Consider the following 13,257-nt stretch of genomic DNA (forward strand, 5'->3'; position numbering starts at 1 on the left):
GCAGGAACCATTTGTCCAGCAGCGACGGGCAGCGAACACCACTACTATACGTGAGGTGTCACTAGATTACGGATGTGGATTTCGACTTCCCGAGTCACGGCCAATATCGTACGAATAATTTCTACCATTAAAAAAAAAATCCTACTCTCTTCCCTCTTAGTCACACCGTTTTTTGTTGTGTAGGGTCTCGTGCGTGCGTGCGTGTGTGTGCGTGTTGTGAATGGGTGTTGCTTTTTTTTTGGTTAATGGGGTAGAAGAGGCAAGCTTCCTACGTTGCTAATTCGTCGCTATCAATAGTTGAATGGTACGTTGGCCGCTTTTAGGGATCCCAGCCTGTGTGTGTGTGTGTGTGTGTGTGTGTGTGTGTGTGTGTGTGTGTTTCTGATGTTTTCCCCATCCTCACTTCCCCGGGCACTCTGAAAAAAAACCACCCCCTTGACGGGCAAATCCATCGCCACCCTGTTGCGGTGCGAAGGTATTTACCGCTTGTGTGTCTGTATGTGTGTGTGTACGTGTGTCGGTGCGACTGGATTCCCGTCTCTCCCGCTTTCTCTCCCTCTCTCACACACACACTCACACACGTGGCATGCCGTCCCCTGTCCCGTCGGCCAGTGAATTTGAATTGCGCGGTCGGGTGTCGGGTATGCGTGTGTGTGTGAGTGTGTGTGTCTCAGGTTGCTTTTCCAACATCCAACATTTTTTCCCTTTGGTCTTGGTTGGTCGTGCTCCCTTTTTTCCTCGGCAATGCACAAAACCAACAAAATTGTTTTCGCAGCTTTTCGTTCCGCCGGGAGCATTGGCTGGCTGGCTCAATCGACCGTTGTTTGCAGTTGTCCCGGAAAATTCCGACACACTTTGGCTTTCTCCAACCTCCCGATTGGTGGTAATTGTTTGTGTTTTATCGTGCACGCTTGCAACCACCCCGCCCCCCGCCCCCCTCCTCCCACGTGCCCTGGGAAAGATTTCACCCAAACAGTTCAGGGGTTCACAGCAGCAGTAGAAAACCCGTAGTAACCGTAAACCCGCACGGAACAGGTCAGGGGTACGCACGAAAGAAAGCAGACGTCGCCTCTTTCGCCCGTCATAGTGTGTGTGTGTGTGTGCGTGTTTGTGTTGAGCCGTATATGTTTGTGTGTGTATCGGTACAGTGTGCGTAAATGTGTTGGACGTGTGTGTAGTGTGATGATGGCACCGTTTTTTTTTGTTGAGAGCCTAAGAAGGAAGCCTTCAGGAGGGGAGCCTCCCGGAATCGCGTAACAACGTCAATTACCAGCCTCTATGTGTGTGTGTGTGTGCATCCATCCTCTCTTACACCCTTCCCCCCTTGAAGGAGTTTTGGTGGGGAAGAGGAAGAAGACTGCTGCCGTTTTTCCTGCCCCCCCCTTCTTTCCCGCTGCATGCGGGGACGAGCATCAAAAACATCCAAAAATGCGCAACAACCAACTTATTAAACACCAACACCAAGCAAAAAAAAACGCCCCCCAAAAAAAATCAAATCCAGCGGGCCTCTGCCCTGGCTGGCTGGCTGGTACGCGCGTCAACCAACCTGAGTTCCAGCGTGCTTGTACACGAGTGCCGCAAAATGGCCCGTACCGATCGGGCGTACCGTCCCTCTCGCTCGAACACGCACGTTCGCGCCACCGTCCTGCTCGCACGTTCCACGTAAAACTCACCTTTGTGAAAGGATGGAAGGAAGGGGCGGTGAAGCGCGCGGTGGGAGGGGGGAAGGGAGAAGGTGCGCGATGGAATTTCACATCATCACCTCATTAAGCCCGCATGCCCACCGCCGGCAAAGGAAAGAAAGAGAACGGTTCAAGCGGAAGAAAGAGAGCGAAATAGAGTATGAAAGAGAGAGAGAGCGCAAGATAAAGGAAAAAGAGCACCAGAAGAAAGTGATAAAAATTAAACGGACTCACACAACCACAAATACAAAATACCAATAGGTGTACGTATGTGTGTGTGTGCATTGTTTTTTTCATGGTGTAGTGTGTTGGTTTGTTGATCGATACTTCTGTTGCATTGGAATGGTGTGATAAAACGCTTCTACAGAGAGAGAAAGAGACAAAGACAGAAGAGCCTTTGCGAGACATTAACAAACACATTCCACAACATCGTACAGACACTTTCCCTCTCCCTCATTCACTGCTCGCTGTGGCGCGTCGAGCGATCGATGCTCGTTGATCAAGCGATCACCAACACCACTCCGATCGAGTCAGACGCACACACACACACACACGTGAGCGAACGCGTGCGCCACTGCTGGAAATCACAGCCCCCGGGCTAGCACAGGGTGGTTCAGTGTACCCTTGCGGAGATCGCTGGATCGAATCCGCTTAATGTCGCTCTCTTGCCATTTCAAATGATCTTCTTGCTTGCTCTCTCTTTTTTTACGTTCGAAACTCGAGCCAGCCTGTTGCTAGTTTCCCTACCAAGGGCGGACGCATATGTCGATCGTGTCTCTCGATTTCCTTCCGATCGCGAAATATTGCTCCGTTTGGCGTCCTGACACACACACACACACGCTTGCAGACTTTAGGCGGAAATGTAGGCTGTGTACCGTAAATGTCCCGCTTCCTGGAGCCTACTCAGCAGGTTGTTTTTTTTTTTTAGTAATTATATTTTACTTATCTTTCGTTGTGCCCGTGTTGGTGCTCTTACTGTTCTACCCTTTTGCAAATGTTGTTTCTGCGTGTATGTGTGCGTGTGCTTGTCCATGTTGATAGTAGTAACAGGTATCGCAAGAGCGCGCGCCTGTATTGGAATGTTCCAACTGCACACAACAGTGTAAGCAGATTACAAAGATCCTGTTACGAAAAAGAAAGTTATTATACCCACCTGCAAAAGCTCTCTCTTTACACACCACCACTGACGCACCAGGCAGGCGCGCTGCTATTGCTGCACACGTCCACACATTTCCCACTGTTTCTCGCTCTTTCTCGCTCTTTCTCGCTCTCGCTCTATCTCTCTGACTTTCTCGTGAATGGAATACAATTTCTACCCAACCAACACACCTGTCCACCAAAAGCGAATGCTTTCCTGTCCAACTCTTCGGTTGGGTTGGGTGTCGTGTGCGTTGTTCCTCTGTGTTTGTTTTGGTTTTTCTGTGCTAATTAGTGTAAGCAGATTTTTAAACATTTACTACGGATAGTTTTGTGTGGACACCCACCTCCCTCTCTCTCTCTCTTTCTCCACAACATACATTTAAATATACCATCCCTTCCCGGGGGTTCAGGATTCGAACCTCACAGTTGCTCGAACAGCAGCATCATGATGGCGGTGACGTTTGTTGACGACCACGGAACGCACCTGATAAGCTGACGTTCCAGTTTGAAGTGGTTCATTCCCGCCTGCTGCGGATAAATTGCGTTTCTTCTGTCATTATTTCTATTAAAATCGCATCCCGCTCGCCGCGCTAATGAGTTACTGTTACGTCGCTGTACGCCCTGCACATTGGCTGGTTTTACTAACTACTACGACATTTCCGGTGTTTCAGCCGTTGACCGCGATCACCACAGCACTTGCTAAGAGGGTCTCTGTGTGTATGAGAGAGACAGAGAGAGGTGAGTTGTGTGTGTGTGTTGTGTGACAATTCCGGAGCAAATGCATCTTCCTCTGTCAAAGGGTGTGCCAAATTCAAAATAAATACACCAAACAGTGCCCCTCGGCTGTACGGTGTGTGCGGGCGTGCGTCTTCTCTGGTTTCCTATTGTTCCTTCCTCTTATGAATGTGTGCTGATGTGTGTGTGTGTTTGTATGTGTTTTTGTAGTGTAGGTTAATTTTTGAGGTTGTCCCGGAATCTCGACAGACGTTTGTGTGTTTTTTTTTTAAATATTTCTTCTCCAACTCCCTGTCCGTTTATACAATAAGAACGTGTGAGAGAACGTGTTGCGCCTGGTGCTAGATGGTGTTGTCCATATCGATACTATATATAAATTATTTTCCTCTACTTCATTTCTCTCCCCCCCCCCCCTCTCGCTCGAAACGTTTGTGTCGTGTTCGTAATTGTTGTCGCGTGCGCGTCGTCTCCCCGTGCAGTGCAATCCTCTGTGCGAGCCGTGCGCAGCTAAGGCCATTTCCGCAAATCACCGGAAGTTGGACATTCGCCAGAAGACGCGCCTTGAATTTGCCTACTACAGTGTGAAGCGGTCAAGTTAGCGATTACAGCAAATCCCAAGTCCCCTGCCCACTCGGAAGAAGAGGAAGCATCACTTCGCGGGGTAAGTAGAGGAGTGTGTGTGTGTGTGTGTATATATGTTTTGTGTTTGTGGGGATGGCGGGACGACCCCGGTAGCCGGACGGAATGTGACGCCGATGATAAGATACCGGTAGGGGGTGGGAGAGGCAAGCAATCACTGCTTGTTCGCCGGCGACCGATACTGCAAGCGAGGCTATCGGGCGATGCTTCCGAGAGGAGTGCAAAAGAACACGCGGGTGCCCAAGAGCATGGGCGACAAACGTCTGAGCCGGGAGCGAAGGAGAGGTTCGTCGCTTGTTGCGTGGCGACATCGTTCGTATTCGGAGGGCCGCCGGATTATGATGGTTCAGCGTACTTTCGTTGGAATCGGTAGGCGATATAAAGCTTTCCACCACTTGACACCACACACTTGAAAAACGGGTTAGAAGATGGCGCTCGATTGCTCGATGCGATATCGTGACATTCCTTCGAGTGACGCACCACCCCCACAAACTCTTATCAGCGTCGGCTCTTGTCCCGGCCGAGAAAGCGAGAGAGAGATTGCATCAGTCGAGGCAAACCATTTCAAAGTGCCGCGCCGGCTGGTTCTGATGGTAAAGACATTTGTGTGAGTGAGCAGGTAGCAATCAGAAATCTGCCCAACGTTATCGATGCTTGGAGCATTGTCGAAACATTGGAATGCTCTGATGAGTTTCCTGATGAGATTCTTTCTTGTTGCTGTTGCTTTGTGCCAGAGAGTGGCGGACAACGGTAATTGTCAAGTTGGCCGATTATGTACATCTTCAAAAAAAAAAAAAAAAAAACGCTACTATTAACTTTATAAAACTCATTGTTGTTGGAGTCTTATGTGCCATGTTCCGTTGCTGACAGAGCGCTGCCTCAGTTACGCGTGACCCAACCAGACAAATCGGACTTAATTTATCCCTATCTAACCACCTAACTACTGGTAATTTCAGATTAATAATAATGGAAAATTAGTAGTCGTTGATTTATCCTTTTCGAGCAGTATTGACATCTCCTTTTCGTTATTTTTATTTTTTTCCGATTCTTTTCGAATGGATACGGGAAAAAAAGCACAAAATGTAGAACGTTTCAGATAAATTGCTTTATTGTATCGTATACTTAATTTCCGATACTAACTTTTATGTTGAAAAAAAGAAATAAAACGGTGATTTACGAACCACCCTGTGTAGAAATGTTTTTATTTACAATACGTTCACAATAACTGAAAACGGCGTTAGTGACGTTATTTTTGGAGCGTTCAAATATAATGCTTTTTATGCTTTCATATTGCTCTCCCATACCCACCCCGCCCATGGAGGTTTCCTACACTGACGCTGCCTGGTGACGTTGGAACTCGTTTCGCGCACTCTGTTGTATGTGCACGACACCGCGCTGCACTTGCTCACTCGCAACTCGGTTTAGTAGTTTGGTGTGGTGTGGTAGTCGCCACCTTCCCCCTCTCCAACTGGCGACATTGCTCCCTTTGTTTCCACCTTCCTGCGAACCGTCCTCGAACCGGTTCGGTGAAAACCCCTTTGATTATATAGCCCCTCCCCCCCCCCCCCCCCCCCCCCCCCCCCGGTCCCCTTATTGCTTCCGCGTCGTAGTGTGTTGCATGTGGGCGGAGAGGGCGGAGAGGGTGCAGAGGGTGCTGACAACAATCGAAAAGTGCCCCCCCCCCCCCCCTGTCGGCCGCACCCTTTTCCGGTTGAATGGGGACGACACTGATCGAACAAGCTAGAGAGGGAAAGAGTGGAAAGGGGAGGGGGGGGGGGGCGAACATTGCATTTTTTTAGTGCGTAGCAACCTGTCATCGAACCAAACCCTTCAGTCACTTTCCGTTTGATCTAGAAAAGAAGTGTGCTGAAAACACTAAATATACGCCAGGCCGGGTCCAAGATAGTGTTCCGCTTGGGGTTTGGGGTGTATCTGATTCAGACTCGTGAATCTGAATGAATATTTTAAATGATTCAACGAATCTAAATTTCGGTTGAAAAGATTAATAAATCTCGAAAGATTCACGAGCCTCTAAAGAATCATCGAGCATTCCTGAATATTTCAAAATGATTCATGAATCAAAAAGAGATCCATGACTCCTTAGAGTTTGATAAATCTTTGGAGATTCGAATCCAGACTCGAATCACTCATCGCTGCAGATTCATATGAATAAAGCTCAAACCAAGATTCATGAAACACAACACTAGTTCCGCCAACTGTCAGAACCGGATCATGAAAAGCGCTCGCACACAGTGCGGCACGCTGATCGATTTAAACCCCGTAGTGTACCTCCCTACAGACAACGTTATTACGAGAGGTGCAATTTTGCATTGAGCTTTTCGTGAACTCACAACTCACACCATTGCAAACGTTACGTGCTCTTTTTGACATTGTTTTCGGCATCCAGGCGTCCGGAAGCATCAATGCTCCGTTTTTTTTTGTTGTTGTTGCGTTTACGTTACATTGGCGCTGGTTTCGGGGTTTCGCCGCCTCTCCGGTTCGCAATCCGAACAAACATTATTGTGCGTAATGGAGGGAAACAATCGCTCCATGAAAAAAAAAACAACAATTCCCTTGCATGTGTGTATGTGTGTGTGAGAGTGTGCGTGTGTGTTTCTTCAATTCCAACATCATCGGCACACATTGCTTTGGTTACGCGTGATAGGGTTGCAGTTTGACAGGAACAAGAGTCGTCGCGCCACACACCCAATGTGTCGGTGTATTGTGTATTGCTGGCGGAAAGAATGCACCGACCAGCTGAATATACCCAGCAAAGGTGTAACGTTTTACCCCACTGCCTCTAGGTCCACCACACACCCCTTCTTACATCCCCGCGCGCGCGCTCGCGCGTTCCGAGACGTTCCGATACTGCGCCGATAAGGCTTTTCCGATGTCTCGCGATGCGCGAAGGGCCCCACACATTTGGGATGGATTGGTTTGTATTTTGCTGGCGAGCGAAAAGCAATACACGCGTTCACAATACGTCGAGTGTTTCGGGGTAAATGGTGGTGTGGCGTTGAGTTGAGCGTGTTACGTGTAATACCCCCACACGGCCCGTTACAGTTTGGTGTGCTTCCTTCATCCGCATCCCACAAAACGTTCAAGTAAGCTGCGGAAAGGAGGGGGGGACAAAGAAGTGAGTAGTATCACCAACCAACTCACCAACCAAGTGTCCGTGCGGTTGCAACATCACCAACCCCGATAGCAGCGGCATTTGTGTGACCCACGGGAAGTAAACGTGGCGCGCGTCCGTACCCTGAGCTCAAAAAGAAGATCGATAGGTCGCTATATTATAGGGATTTTTTTGGATGGGTGTAATTTAAGCGACACTTTTCGAAATCCTAAATGTCTGTTTAATTTTTCTTATATTTACTATTCTTCTTCTTCTTCTCCTTATCTTAGCAAAACACTTCACCACATCCATCCACGTAAACGACATTCCGGCCGCCGAGACAGCTTGCGCTCGCTTGTAAAGACATACAGCAAGAACACAGGCAACAACAAGGCTCTGCGTATCAGTTTTTTTTTTCAAATCCGAATCCTTCCTTCCCGGTCAACTTACTAACCGCCCAATCAACCCAATCAAAATGCCGAAATCAGTAAGTACACAAAGCGCTTCTTGCATTTTTTTTTTCTTTTTTAGTTACATTACTATTCTCTCCGCGAGTTACGCTCGCCAATTCTTCTGCCGTACGATTGCTTCCCGCCGAGTGATCCCGGCGAATCTCCGGAGCAGCAAAGACAGTTCGCATAAAAATGCAATGTTTATCGCCAGTCACAAGACTCTATTGCGCACAGACAGCGCAAAGCCGTCGTCTTGCATAAGACTCGACGGTGAAAGGGGCAGCCTCGCTTTAAACGCTTTTGCCTTTTGAGTATTTGAGTACGTGCTACTGCTAGCAAATTAAGAGATCAATCCAAACGCTAATCAAGAAAGTGTGCATTCGCAGCAAAAAAAAGAGCGTATAAGTCAAATATAGGGAGGGCACTCTTTTGGGCTTTTGGGCGGTGGTGAAATTCCGACCCAGGAAGAGCGCGCTTGTGCACACAATGTGTGGCGTCTTCGTCGGCTCGGCATAGTAACGTAACGAAGGGAGCGCGCCGATTTGAATAGTCAATCGGAAGTGGTCTGCCGTGTGTGTGTGTGTGTGTGTATGTGTGTCTCCAGGGTTGTGGAAATGATGGGGTAGAAGACGGCATACCTGAAGTATCATCATCGTTGTTGCGGTTGTTGCGCGAACCTGCTAGCACTAAACCACAACCCCTCGTACCTGGCGTGCGTGCGTAAAATCGGCAGGGTTTCTCTTTTGCTTTGTTTTGATTGTATCGGAAAGCAATAAAAAAACACACACACACACTCCCCAACTACTACCGTGTGTGTGGAGTTTGTGGCGTGGTTTCGAGATTTCTACGGTTTGTGGGAAAAGCTTCGTAAAATTGTTTGATTTACTCTTTCGCGTGCAGACATAAAATGAGCAGGACGTTGGAGAGAGGTTTTGGGATGATTCCGGGAAGTTGTGTGTTTTGCGGTAATGTCCCCCTGGCAGTGTGTGCTTGAAATGTCACATGCCCTCAACTTGTGAGAGCTGTGTGATGCTCTACGCTCTTCAGAGATGTTCCTTGTATCACAATAATATCAAGAATTCATGTCCTCTGGAGCTGTCAGAACATTATGACGCTCGCAGTGATAGTTCTTCAATATCTCTAGCAACTCTTGTAGATTTATGGTCCTCATTGATAGAGCCTGGTGAAATCTCAGAATGACTGTATTCTACAAGTTCCTAATAACTCACGCCTGTAAAGCGAAGCTCAAAAACATCTAAGGTCTGAGACTAGTTCTCAGCTCCCATTGACTGGATGTCTCCGACTGATGCAGACAAGTGATGTCAGGCGGGAGAATCAGCAATCGCACAACTACTCCCCACTCCAAGCGTTACGTAACTGCTGGGGAGGGGGAAGTACATAGTGGCAAACCATCACGTGTTCTACTGTAAGCAACAACGATAGAGCATGACAAGCTCGGGAGTGGGAGAGTGAGGCAAAAGATGCAAATTAGTAGCATTAATCACCAGCGTGTATCCGTCTGGGTGATGCATTCGTTGAATTTTCTGCTAGAGTAACACCCGAGCGTGCGGCTCCAGGCTTTGGTTTGTTTATTCCAATAATTCTGATATTGGCACAGTGCACGGAGAAACTGTTACATTGAAACGATGCCAACCACTGCTACATCCTATCGATTGATGTGGAAAACTTGGCAATCAAACGATGGTGGCTGGTAGCAGCACCACAGCACGGCCTAAGGTTCTGCTGCTGCAGCACAGTAAGCCAATTAGTGCGGTCTGCTGTCTGCGGAGTTGGGTGGACGTCACCATCGTCGCGGCGAAACACACATGCGTGCTGCAGCAGCGAAAGCCAAACTCTGGCCGCAATTGTGTTTTGTCAAATTAACAAAAAAAAAAAAAAACAAAACGACCCCCAACCACCCCGACGATGACGATCACCCGATTGACGTGTACGCGGCGCGCGGGCAAGCGGATGTTTCATCTGTTAGCTTTGCGGCGCGTCACTGTTTGCTTAAGCGCTAATTGCTGTTTATAAAACGCGGCCCCGGCACTGTACTGATTCTGGCGATCGCGTACGCCATTGCTCACTGTTGTTGATCTACAAATTATCTTAAAAATAGTCGGAGCCAGCAGTAAACGCTTGAGACCGTACATGTATATAGCATCAGTGGCACCATGATGACGTGCGCTGGCAGCGTCCTTCTCCCGCCCGTGCAAACAGTAGCCGGCGCAGTTTCGGTAATGTCAAACCACCAAATGGCAATGCAAATATACTTCTTCTTTGCATATCTGGCCTGGTGCGATGCCGGTGGATGCTGTGGAAGGCGGGGGTGGTAGCGACGAGAGGGTTACAATACAACAAGCGCGTTTTTTTTATTCTTTTCCACCTCCTACCCCCTACCCATTATCAGCATTATGCAGTTCTGGGCTGCAGTGAAGAAAACGAATCGGAAAACCGGTCGTTCCGGCCGCGGATCGTGGTTCGGAGTGGAGTGTGCTGCAACGGGAGTGGTCCAAGGACAGCAGCATTGTTTGCGAAGTCGCTAAAAGATTGGTACGCGAGCGGGTGACAGGGCGGAAAGCGGTGGGTGCGGAGAGAAGAAGGTTGGCAAAAGAATCACACACATCTTTTCCATGACATCATCATCGTCGTCACCTCTAGGCTCCGTTTGTTTGTACTTGTTTTGCTGTTTTCTACACCCGCACTCCCCCTCCCTTTCCCATCCACTGCCCTCGTATGCGCGCTATTGCCTATTTTGGTGTGTGTGATTCATTGCCTGTCGTCCCGCGCCGGTCTCGCGGTGGTGCACGTTGTCCATGTTGTGCACATGTGTTTTTTTTCTTCCTTTTTTAAACTGTGACCAAATGTTGCTGTGTGTGCCATGCCACGCTGGCCGAAGAAAAATAAATCGATGATAATGAGATCATTTTTGCGCTGAAAAAGAAACGGGAACGGTCGGAGAAAGAGCAGGATCGAGAATGAGAGAGTGAGATCGCTTCGTTTCTAATAAACTCAGCGCAGTGTGATTCAGACTCGGTGCGATGGGGGAGCACTAGAAATTAAACCCGGCAATAGGATCGATAATCAATGCCATATTCTACCGCGAGGAGAAGCAGTCGGAATTACGCTAAGAGTATTTTGGGATCTGCAGCATCGATAATCGATATGCAAGGGAAGATGGGATGGGAGAATGTATTCGCTTAAATTCGGTCCGTCTTGCGAGCGGCTCTGTGGTCCAGTGGTAGACACACCGGTTCATACAATACCGAACGTGGATCGTTCCTCCTTCCGACCAAGCGTGTGACCCGTTCTTCCCCACATCCCGTCCGACCTCTAAAACTTTTACAGTACTCCGACTAATGCCACAAAAACGTAGAACGTGTCTTGATGTTGTGTTCTGAGGAGGAAAATAAAAAAAAAAAGCGATCTCTTGCCAAACCCATCTTGTAGATGACAACAGGACATTTAATTAATATCTCTCAGTAAGCAAAAAGAACAAGCAGAAACGAAGTACGAGAAAGAAGCACAAAAACATGTGCAATATCAATAATAACAATGGTGTTGTCTCCTTTGCACGCTCGAAACTAAAAAAAGAGGTCAAGTATGTTCATTTGAGCTTCTTCTTCTCCCCGTTCTCCATTTGCGCAGTGCTAACGAGATTCTTTTTATTATAGCGGCCAACGAAACATTGACAGAGAGAAGAAGAGTAAAAGATTCCTCAACCAATCATGACTCTTGTACAAGTAATATTTCTGATAACATCACTCTACCTCGAACAACGTTTTCGATCGATTCGTAATGGGGATTTTGGTGTGCGGTGCTGTGTATGTTTGCTTGCTGTGATTTCCAGACTAGCAGCTGCAATATATACTACCAGCCGATAGCGATAGAGAATGACCGGAAGAATGCTTCTTTCCATGTTGTTATTTTCCGTGACCGTGGTTTTTTTTGATAAACCACACTTGATGCTTTGCTTTCAATTCACGTTTTTTTCCTGCATTTTAGGGAATAATGTGAAATTTGACACAAACGATCAGTACACGTTTGTACAATTTACAGTCTACAGTCTCTCTAACAACATGCAAACAATCAATTTGCCTGTTAATGTCAACTAAACCGTCCATCTATAATCGGCTGCCGTTGGGTTTGCGACGCACGGGCGTAACGTGCCGTCACGCTAACGTAACGCTCTGCAGCTACCGCCTTACGTACTGCTTTTCCAGTAAACTGTACTGTTTTGTAGCCAGATTTACGGTGGGTGCGAAATTCGAAACTAGTTTTTTTTTGTCACTTACAGCAGGAAATGCACATCACATCCGCTCATAACAGTCACTCATCAGACACCAAATCATCACCCAACAATTCTTCGCCCTGCTACTAGAGTAGGGGGAACAAAAAAAAGTGTTGTCTCACAGCACAGAACTGGTACGCCGCAGTTTGCCTAGGCAGCCGGCCTGTTTCGTTATCTTATCAGTGTGTACTTCGCCCCCTTCCCTCCTCCTCCCGTCCTATCAAACCTTCCCCGCGGGAGGCATACCACAGTCTCGGAATCTCGGTTGTCGCTCGGTGGTGCAATCGAAACCCCAGTTTTGCTTTCTCCAGCACGAAAACTGACTGCCAAATAACATTCCTTTGGATTTTTTTTTTTTTGGTTTTTCAGGCAGCTTTTGGAGCCATTTTTTCAGCGTTTTATCACCCAACCCATTTTTTTTTTTAATTTGACCCGGTGGAAATGGAAACTAAACACCACCATCGCCATTTTATGGTCGATACGCTTTAGTGTAGTGTTATTTGTTTTGTTTTTCTACAGTTAAACAATCACTAATTCGTGACGACTTGCCCGATAACCTCGCGTTTGTGCTAATGGGTGTATGAGCACACACACACACACACACACACACACACACACTAACTCGTGCTGCAGTTTCGGCTGGGAACCATGAGCTCACCCGAAACACTTAGTAGCACTTAGTAGGTTTGGGTGAAACGGTGGCGGCGGTTTAGAGAGAGAGAGAGAGGGAGCAGAAAATTAGCAAAATGAGTCTCCCGCGAGGCCGCCAACCCGACCTGCCACTGGTGACTCCTGGTGGTGGTGATGATGGTGCGAGGGGTATCCATGTGATTACCCCGATTTCGTGCCGATCGTGTGCTGTCATCGTGGCGCCATCTGTCGGCCAGTACGCCGCCGGCGTCCGCCATTTGGGTAATATTAAGATTACCCCGGGCGGTGATAAAACGGTCTCACCCCGAAAAACGTGCCTCGGATGTTGACCAGAGGTCCGGGACGGGAGGGGAGCTCTGTTTTATTTTCGTTCCAGTACCTCCGAAGGACAACATCCTCCCCCGATAAAGCGGGCGTTGTATGTCATTTTCTGTGTCACTACTCTGCAACAGTTGTCATGCGAGGGGGGGGGGGATTGCTAGCGTGTACGTGAGGTTTTGTTGGATTTTTTTTTCGCTACCAACCCAAACGCAAACTGTCCGTGCCGCACAGATG

General features: G+C 48.1%; 1 protein-coding gene across 1 annotated transcript in view; it reads left to right on the forward strand.

Moving 5' to 3' along the window:
- Window position 1: 1 nt before the first annotated feature.
- Window positions 2–13,257, forward strand: part of LOC120951165 (moesin/ezrin/radixin homolog 1) — a 37,307-nt gene continuing 24,051 nt past the window's right edge. Inside the window, exons 1-3 of the mRNA XM_049608502.1 lie at window positions 2–108; window positions 4,037–4,218; window positions 7,599–7,795. Coding sequence (XP_049464459.1) covers window positions 7,784–7,795 — 12 coding nt within the window. The 5' untranslated portion in view covers window positions 2–108; window positions 4,037–4,218; window positions 7,599–7,783. The remainder of the gene's footprint in view (window positions 109–4,036; window positions 4,219–7,598; window positions 7,796–13,257) is intronic.

The sequence above is a fragment of the Anopheles coluzzii genome, chromosome X, assembly GCF_943734685.1.
Source record: "Anopheles coluzzii chromosome X, AcolN3, whole genome shotgun sequence".
Taxonomy (NCBI): Eukaryota; Metazoa; Arthropoda; class Insecta; order Diptera; family Culicidae; genus Anopheles; species Anopheles coluzzii.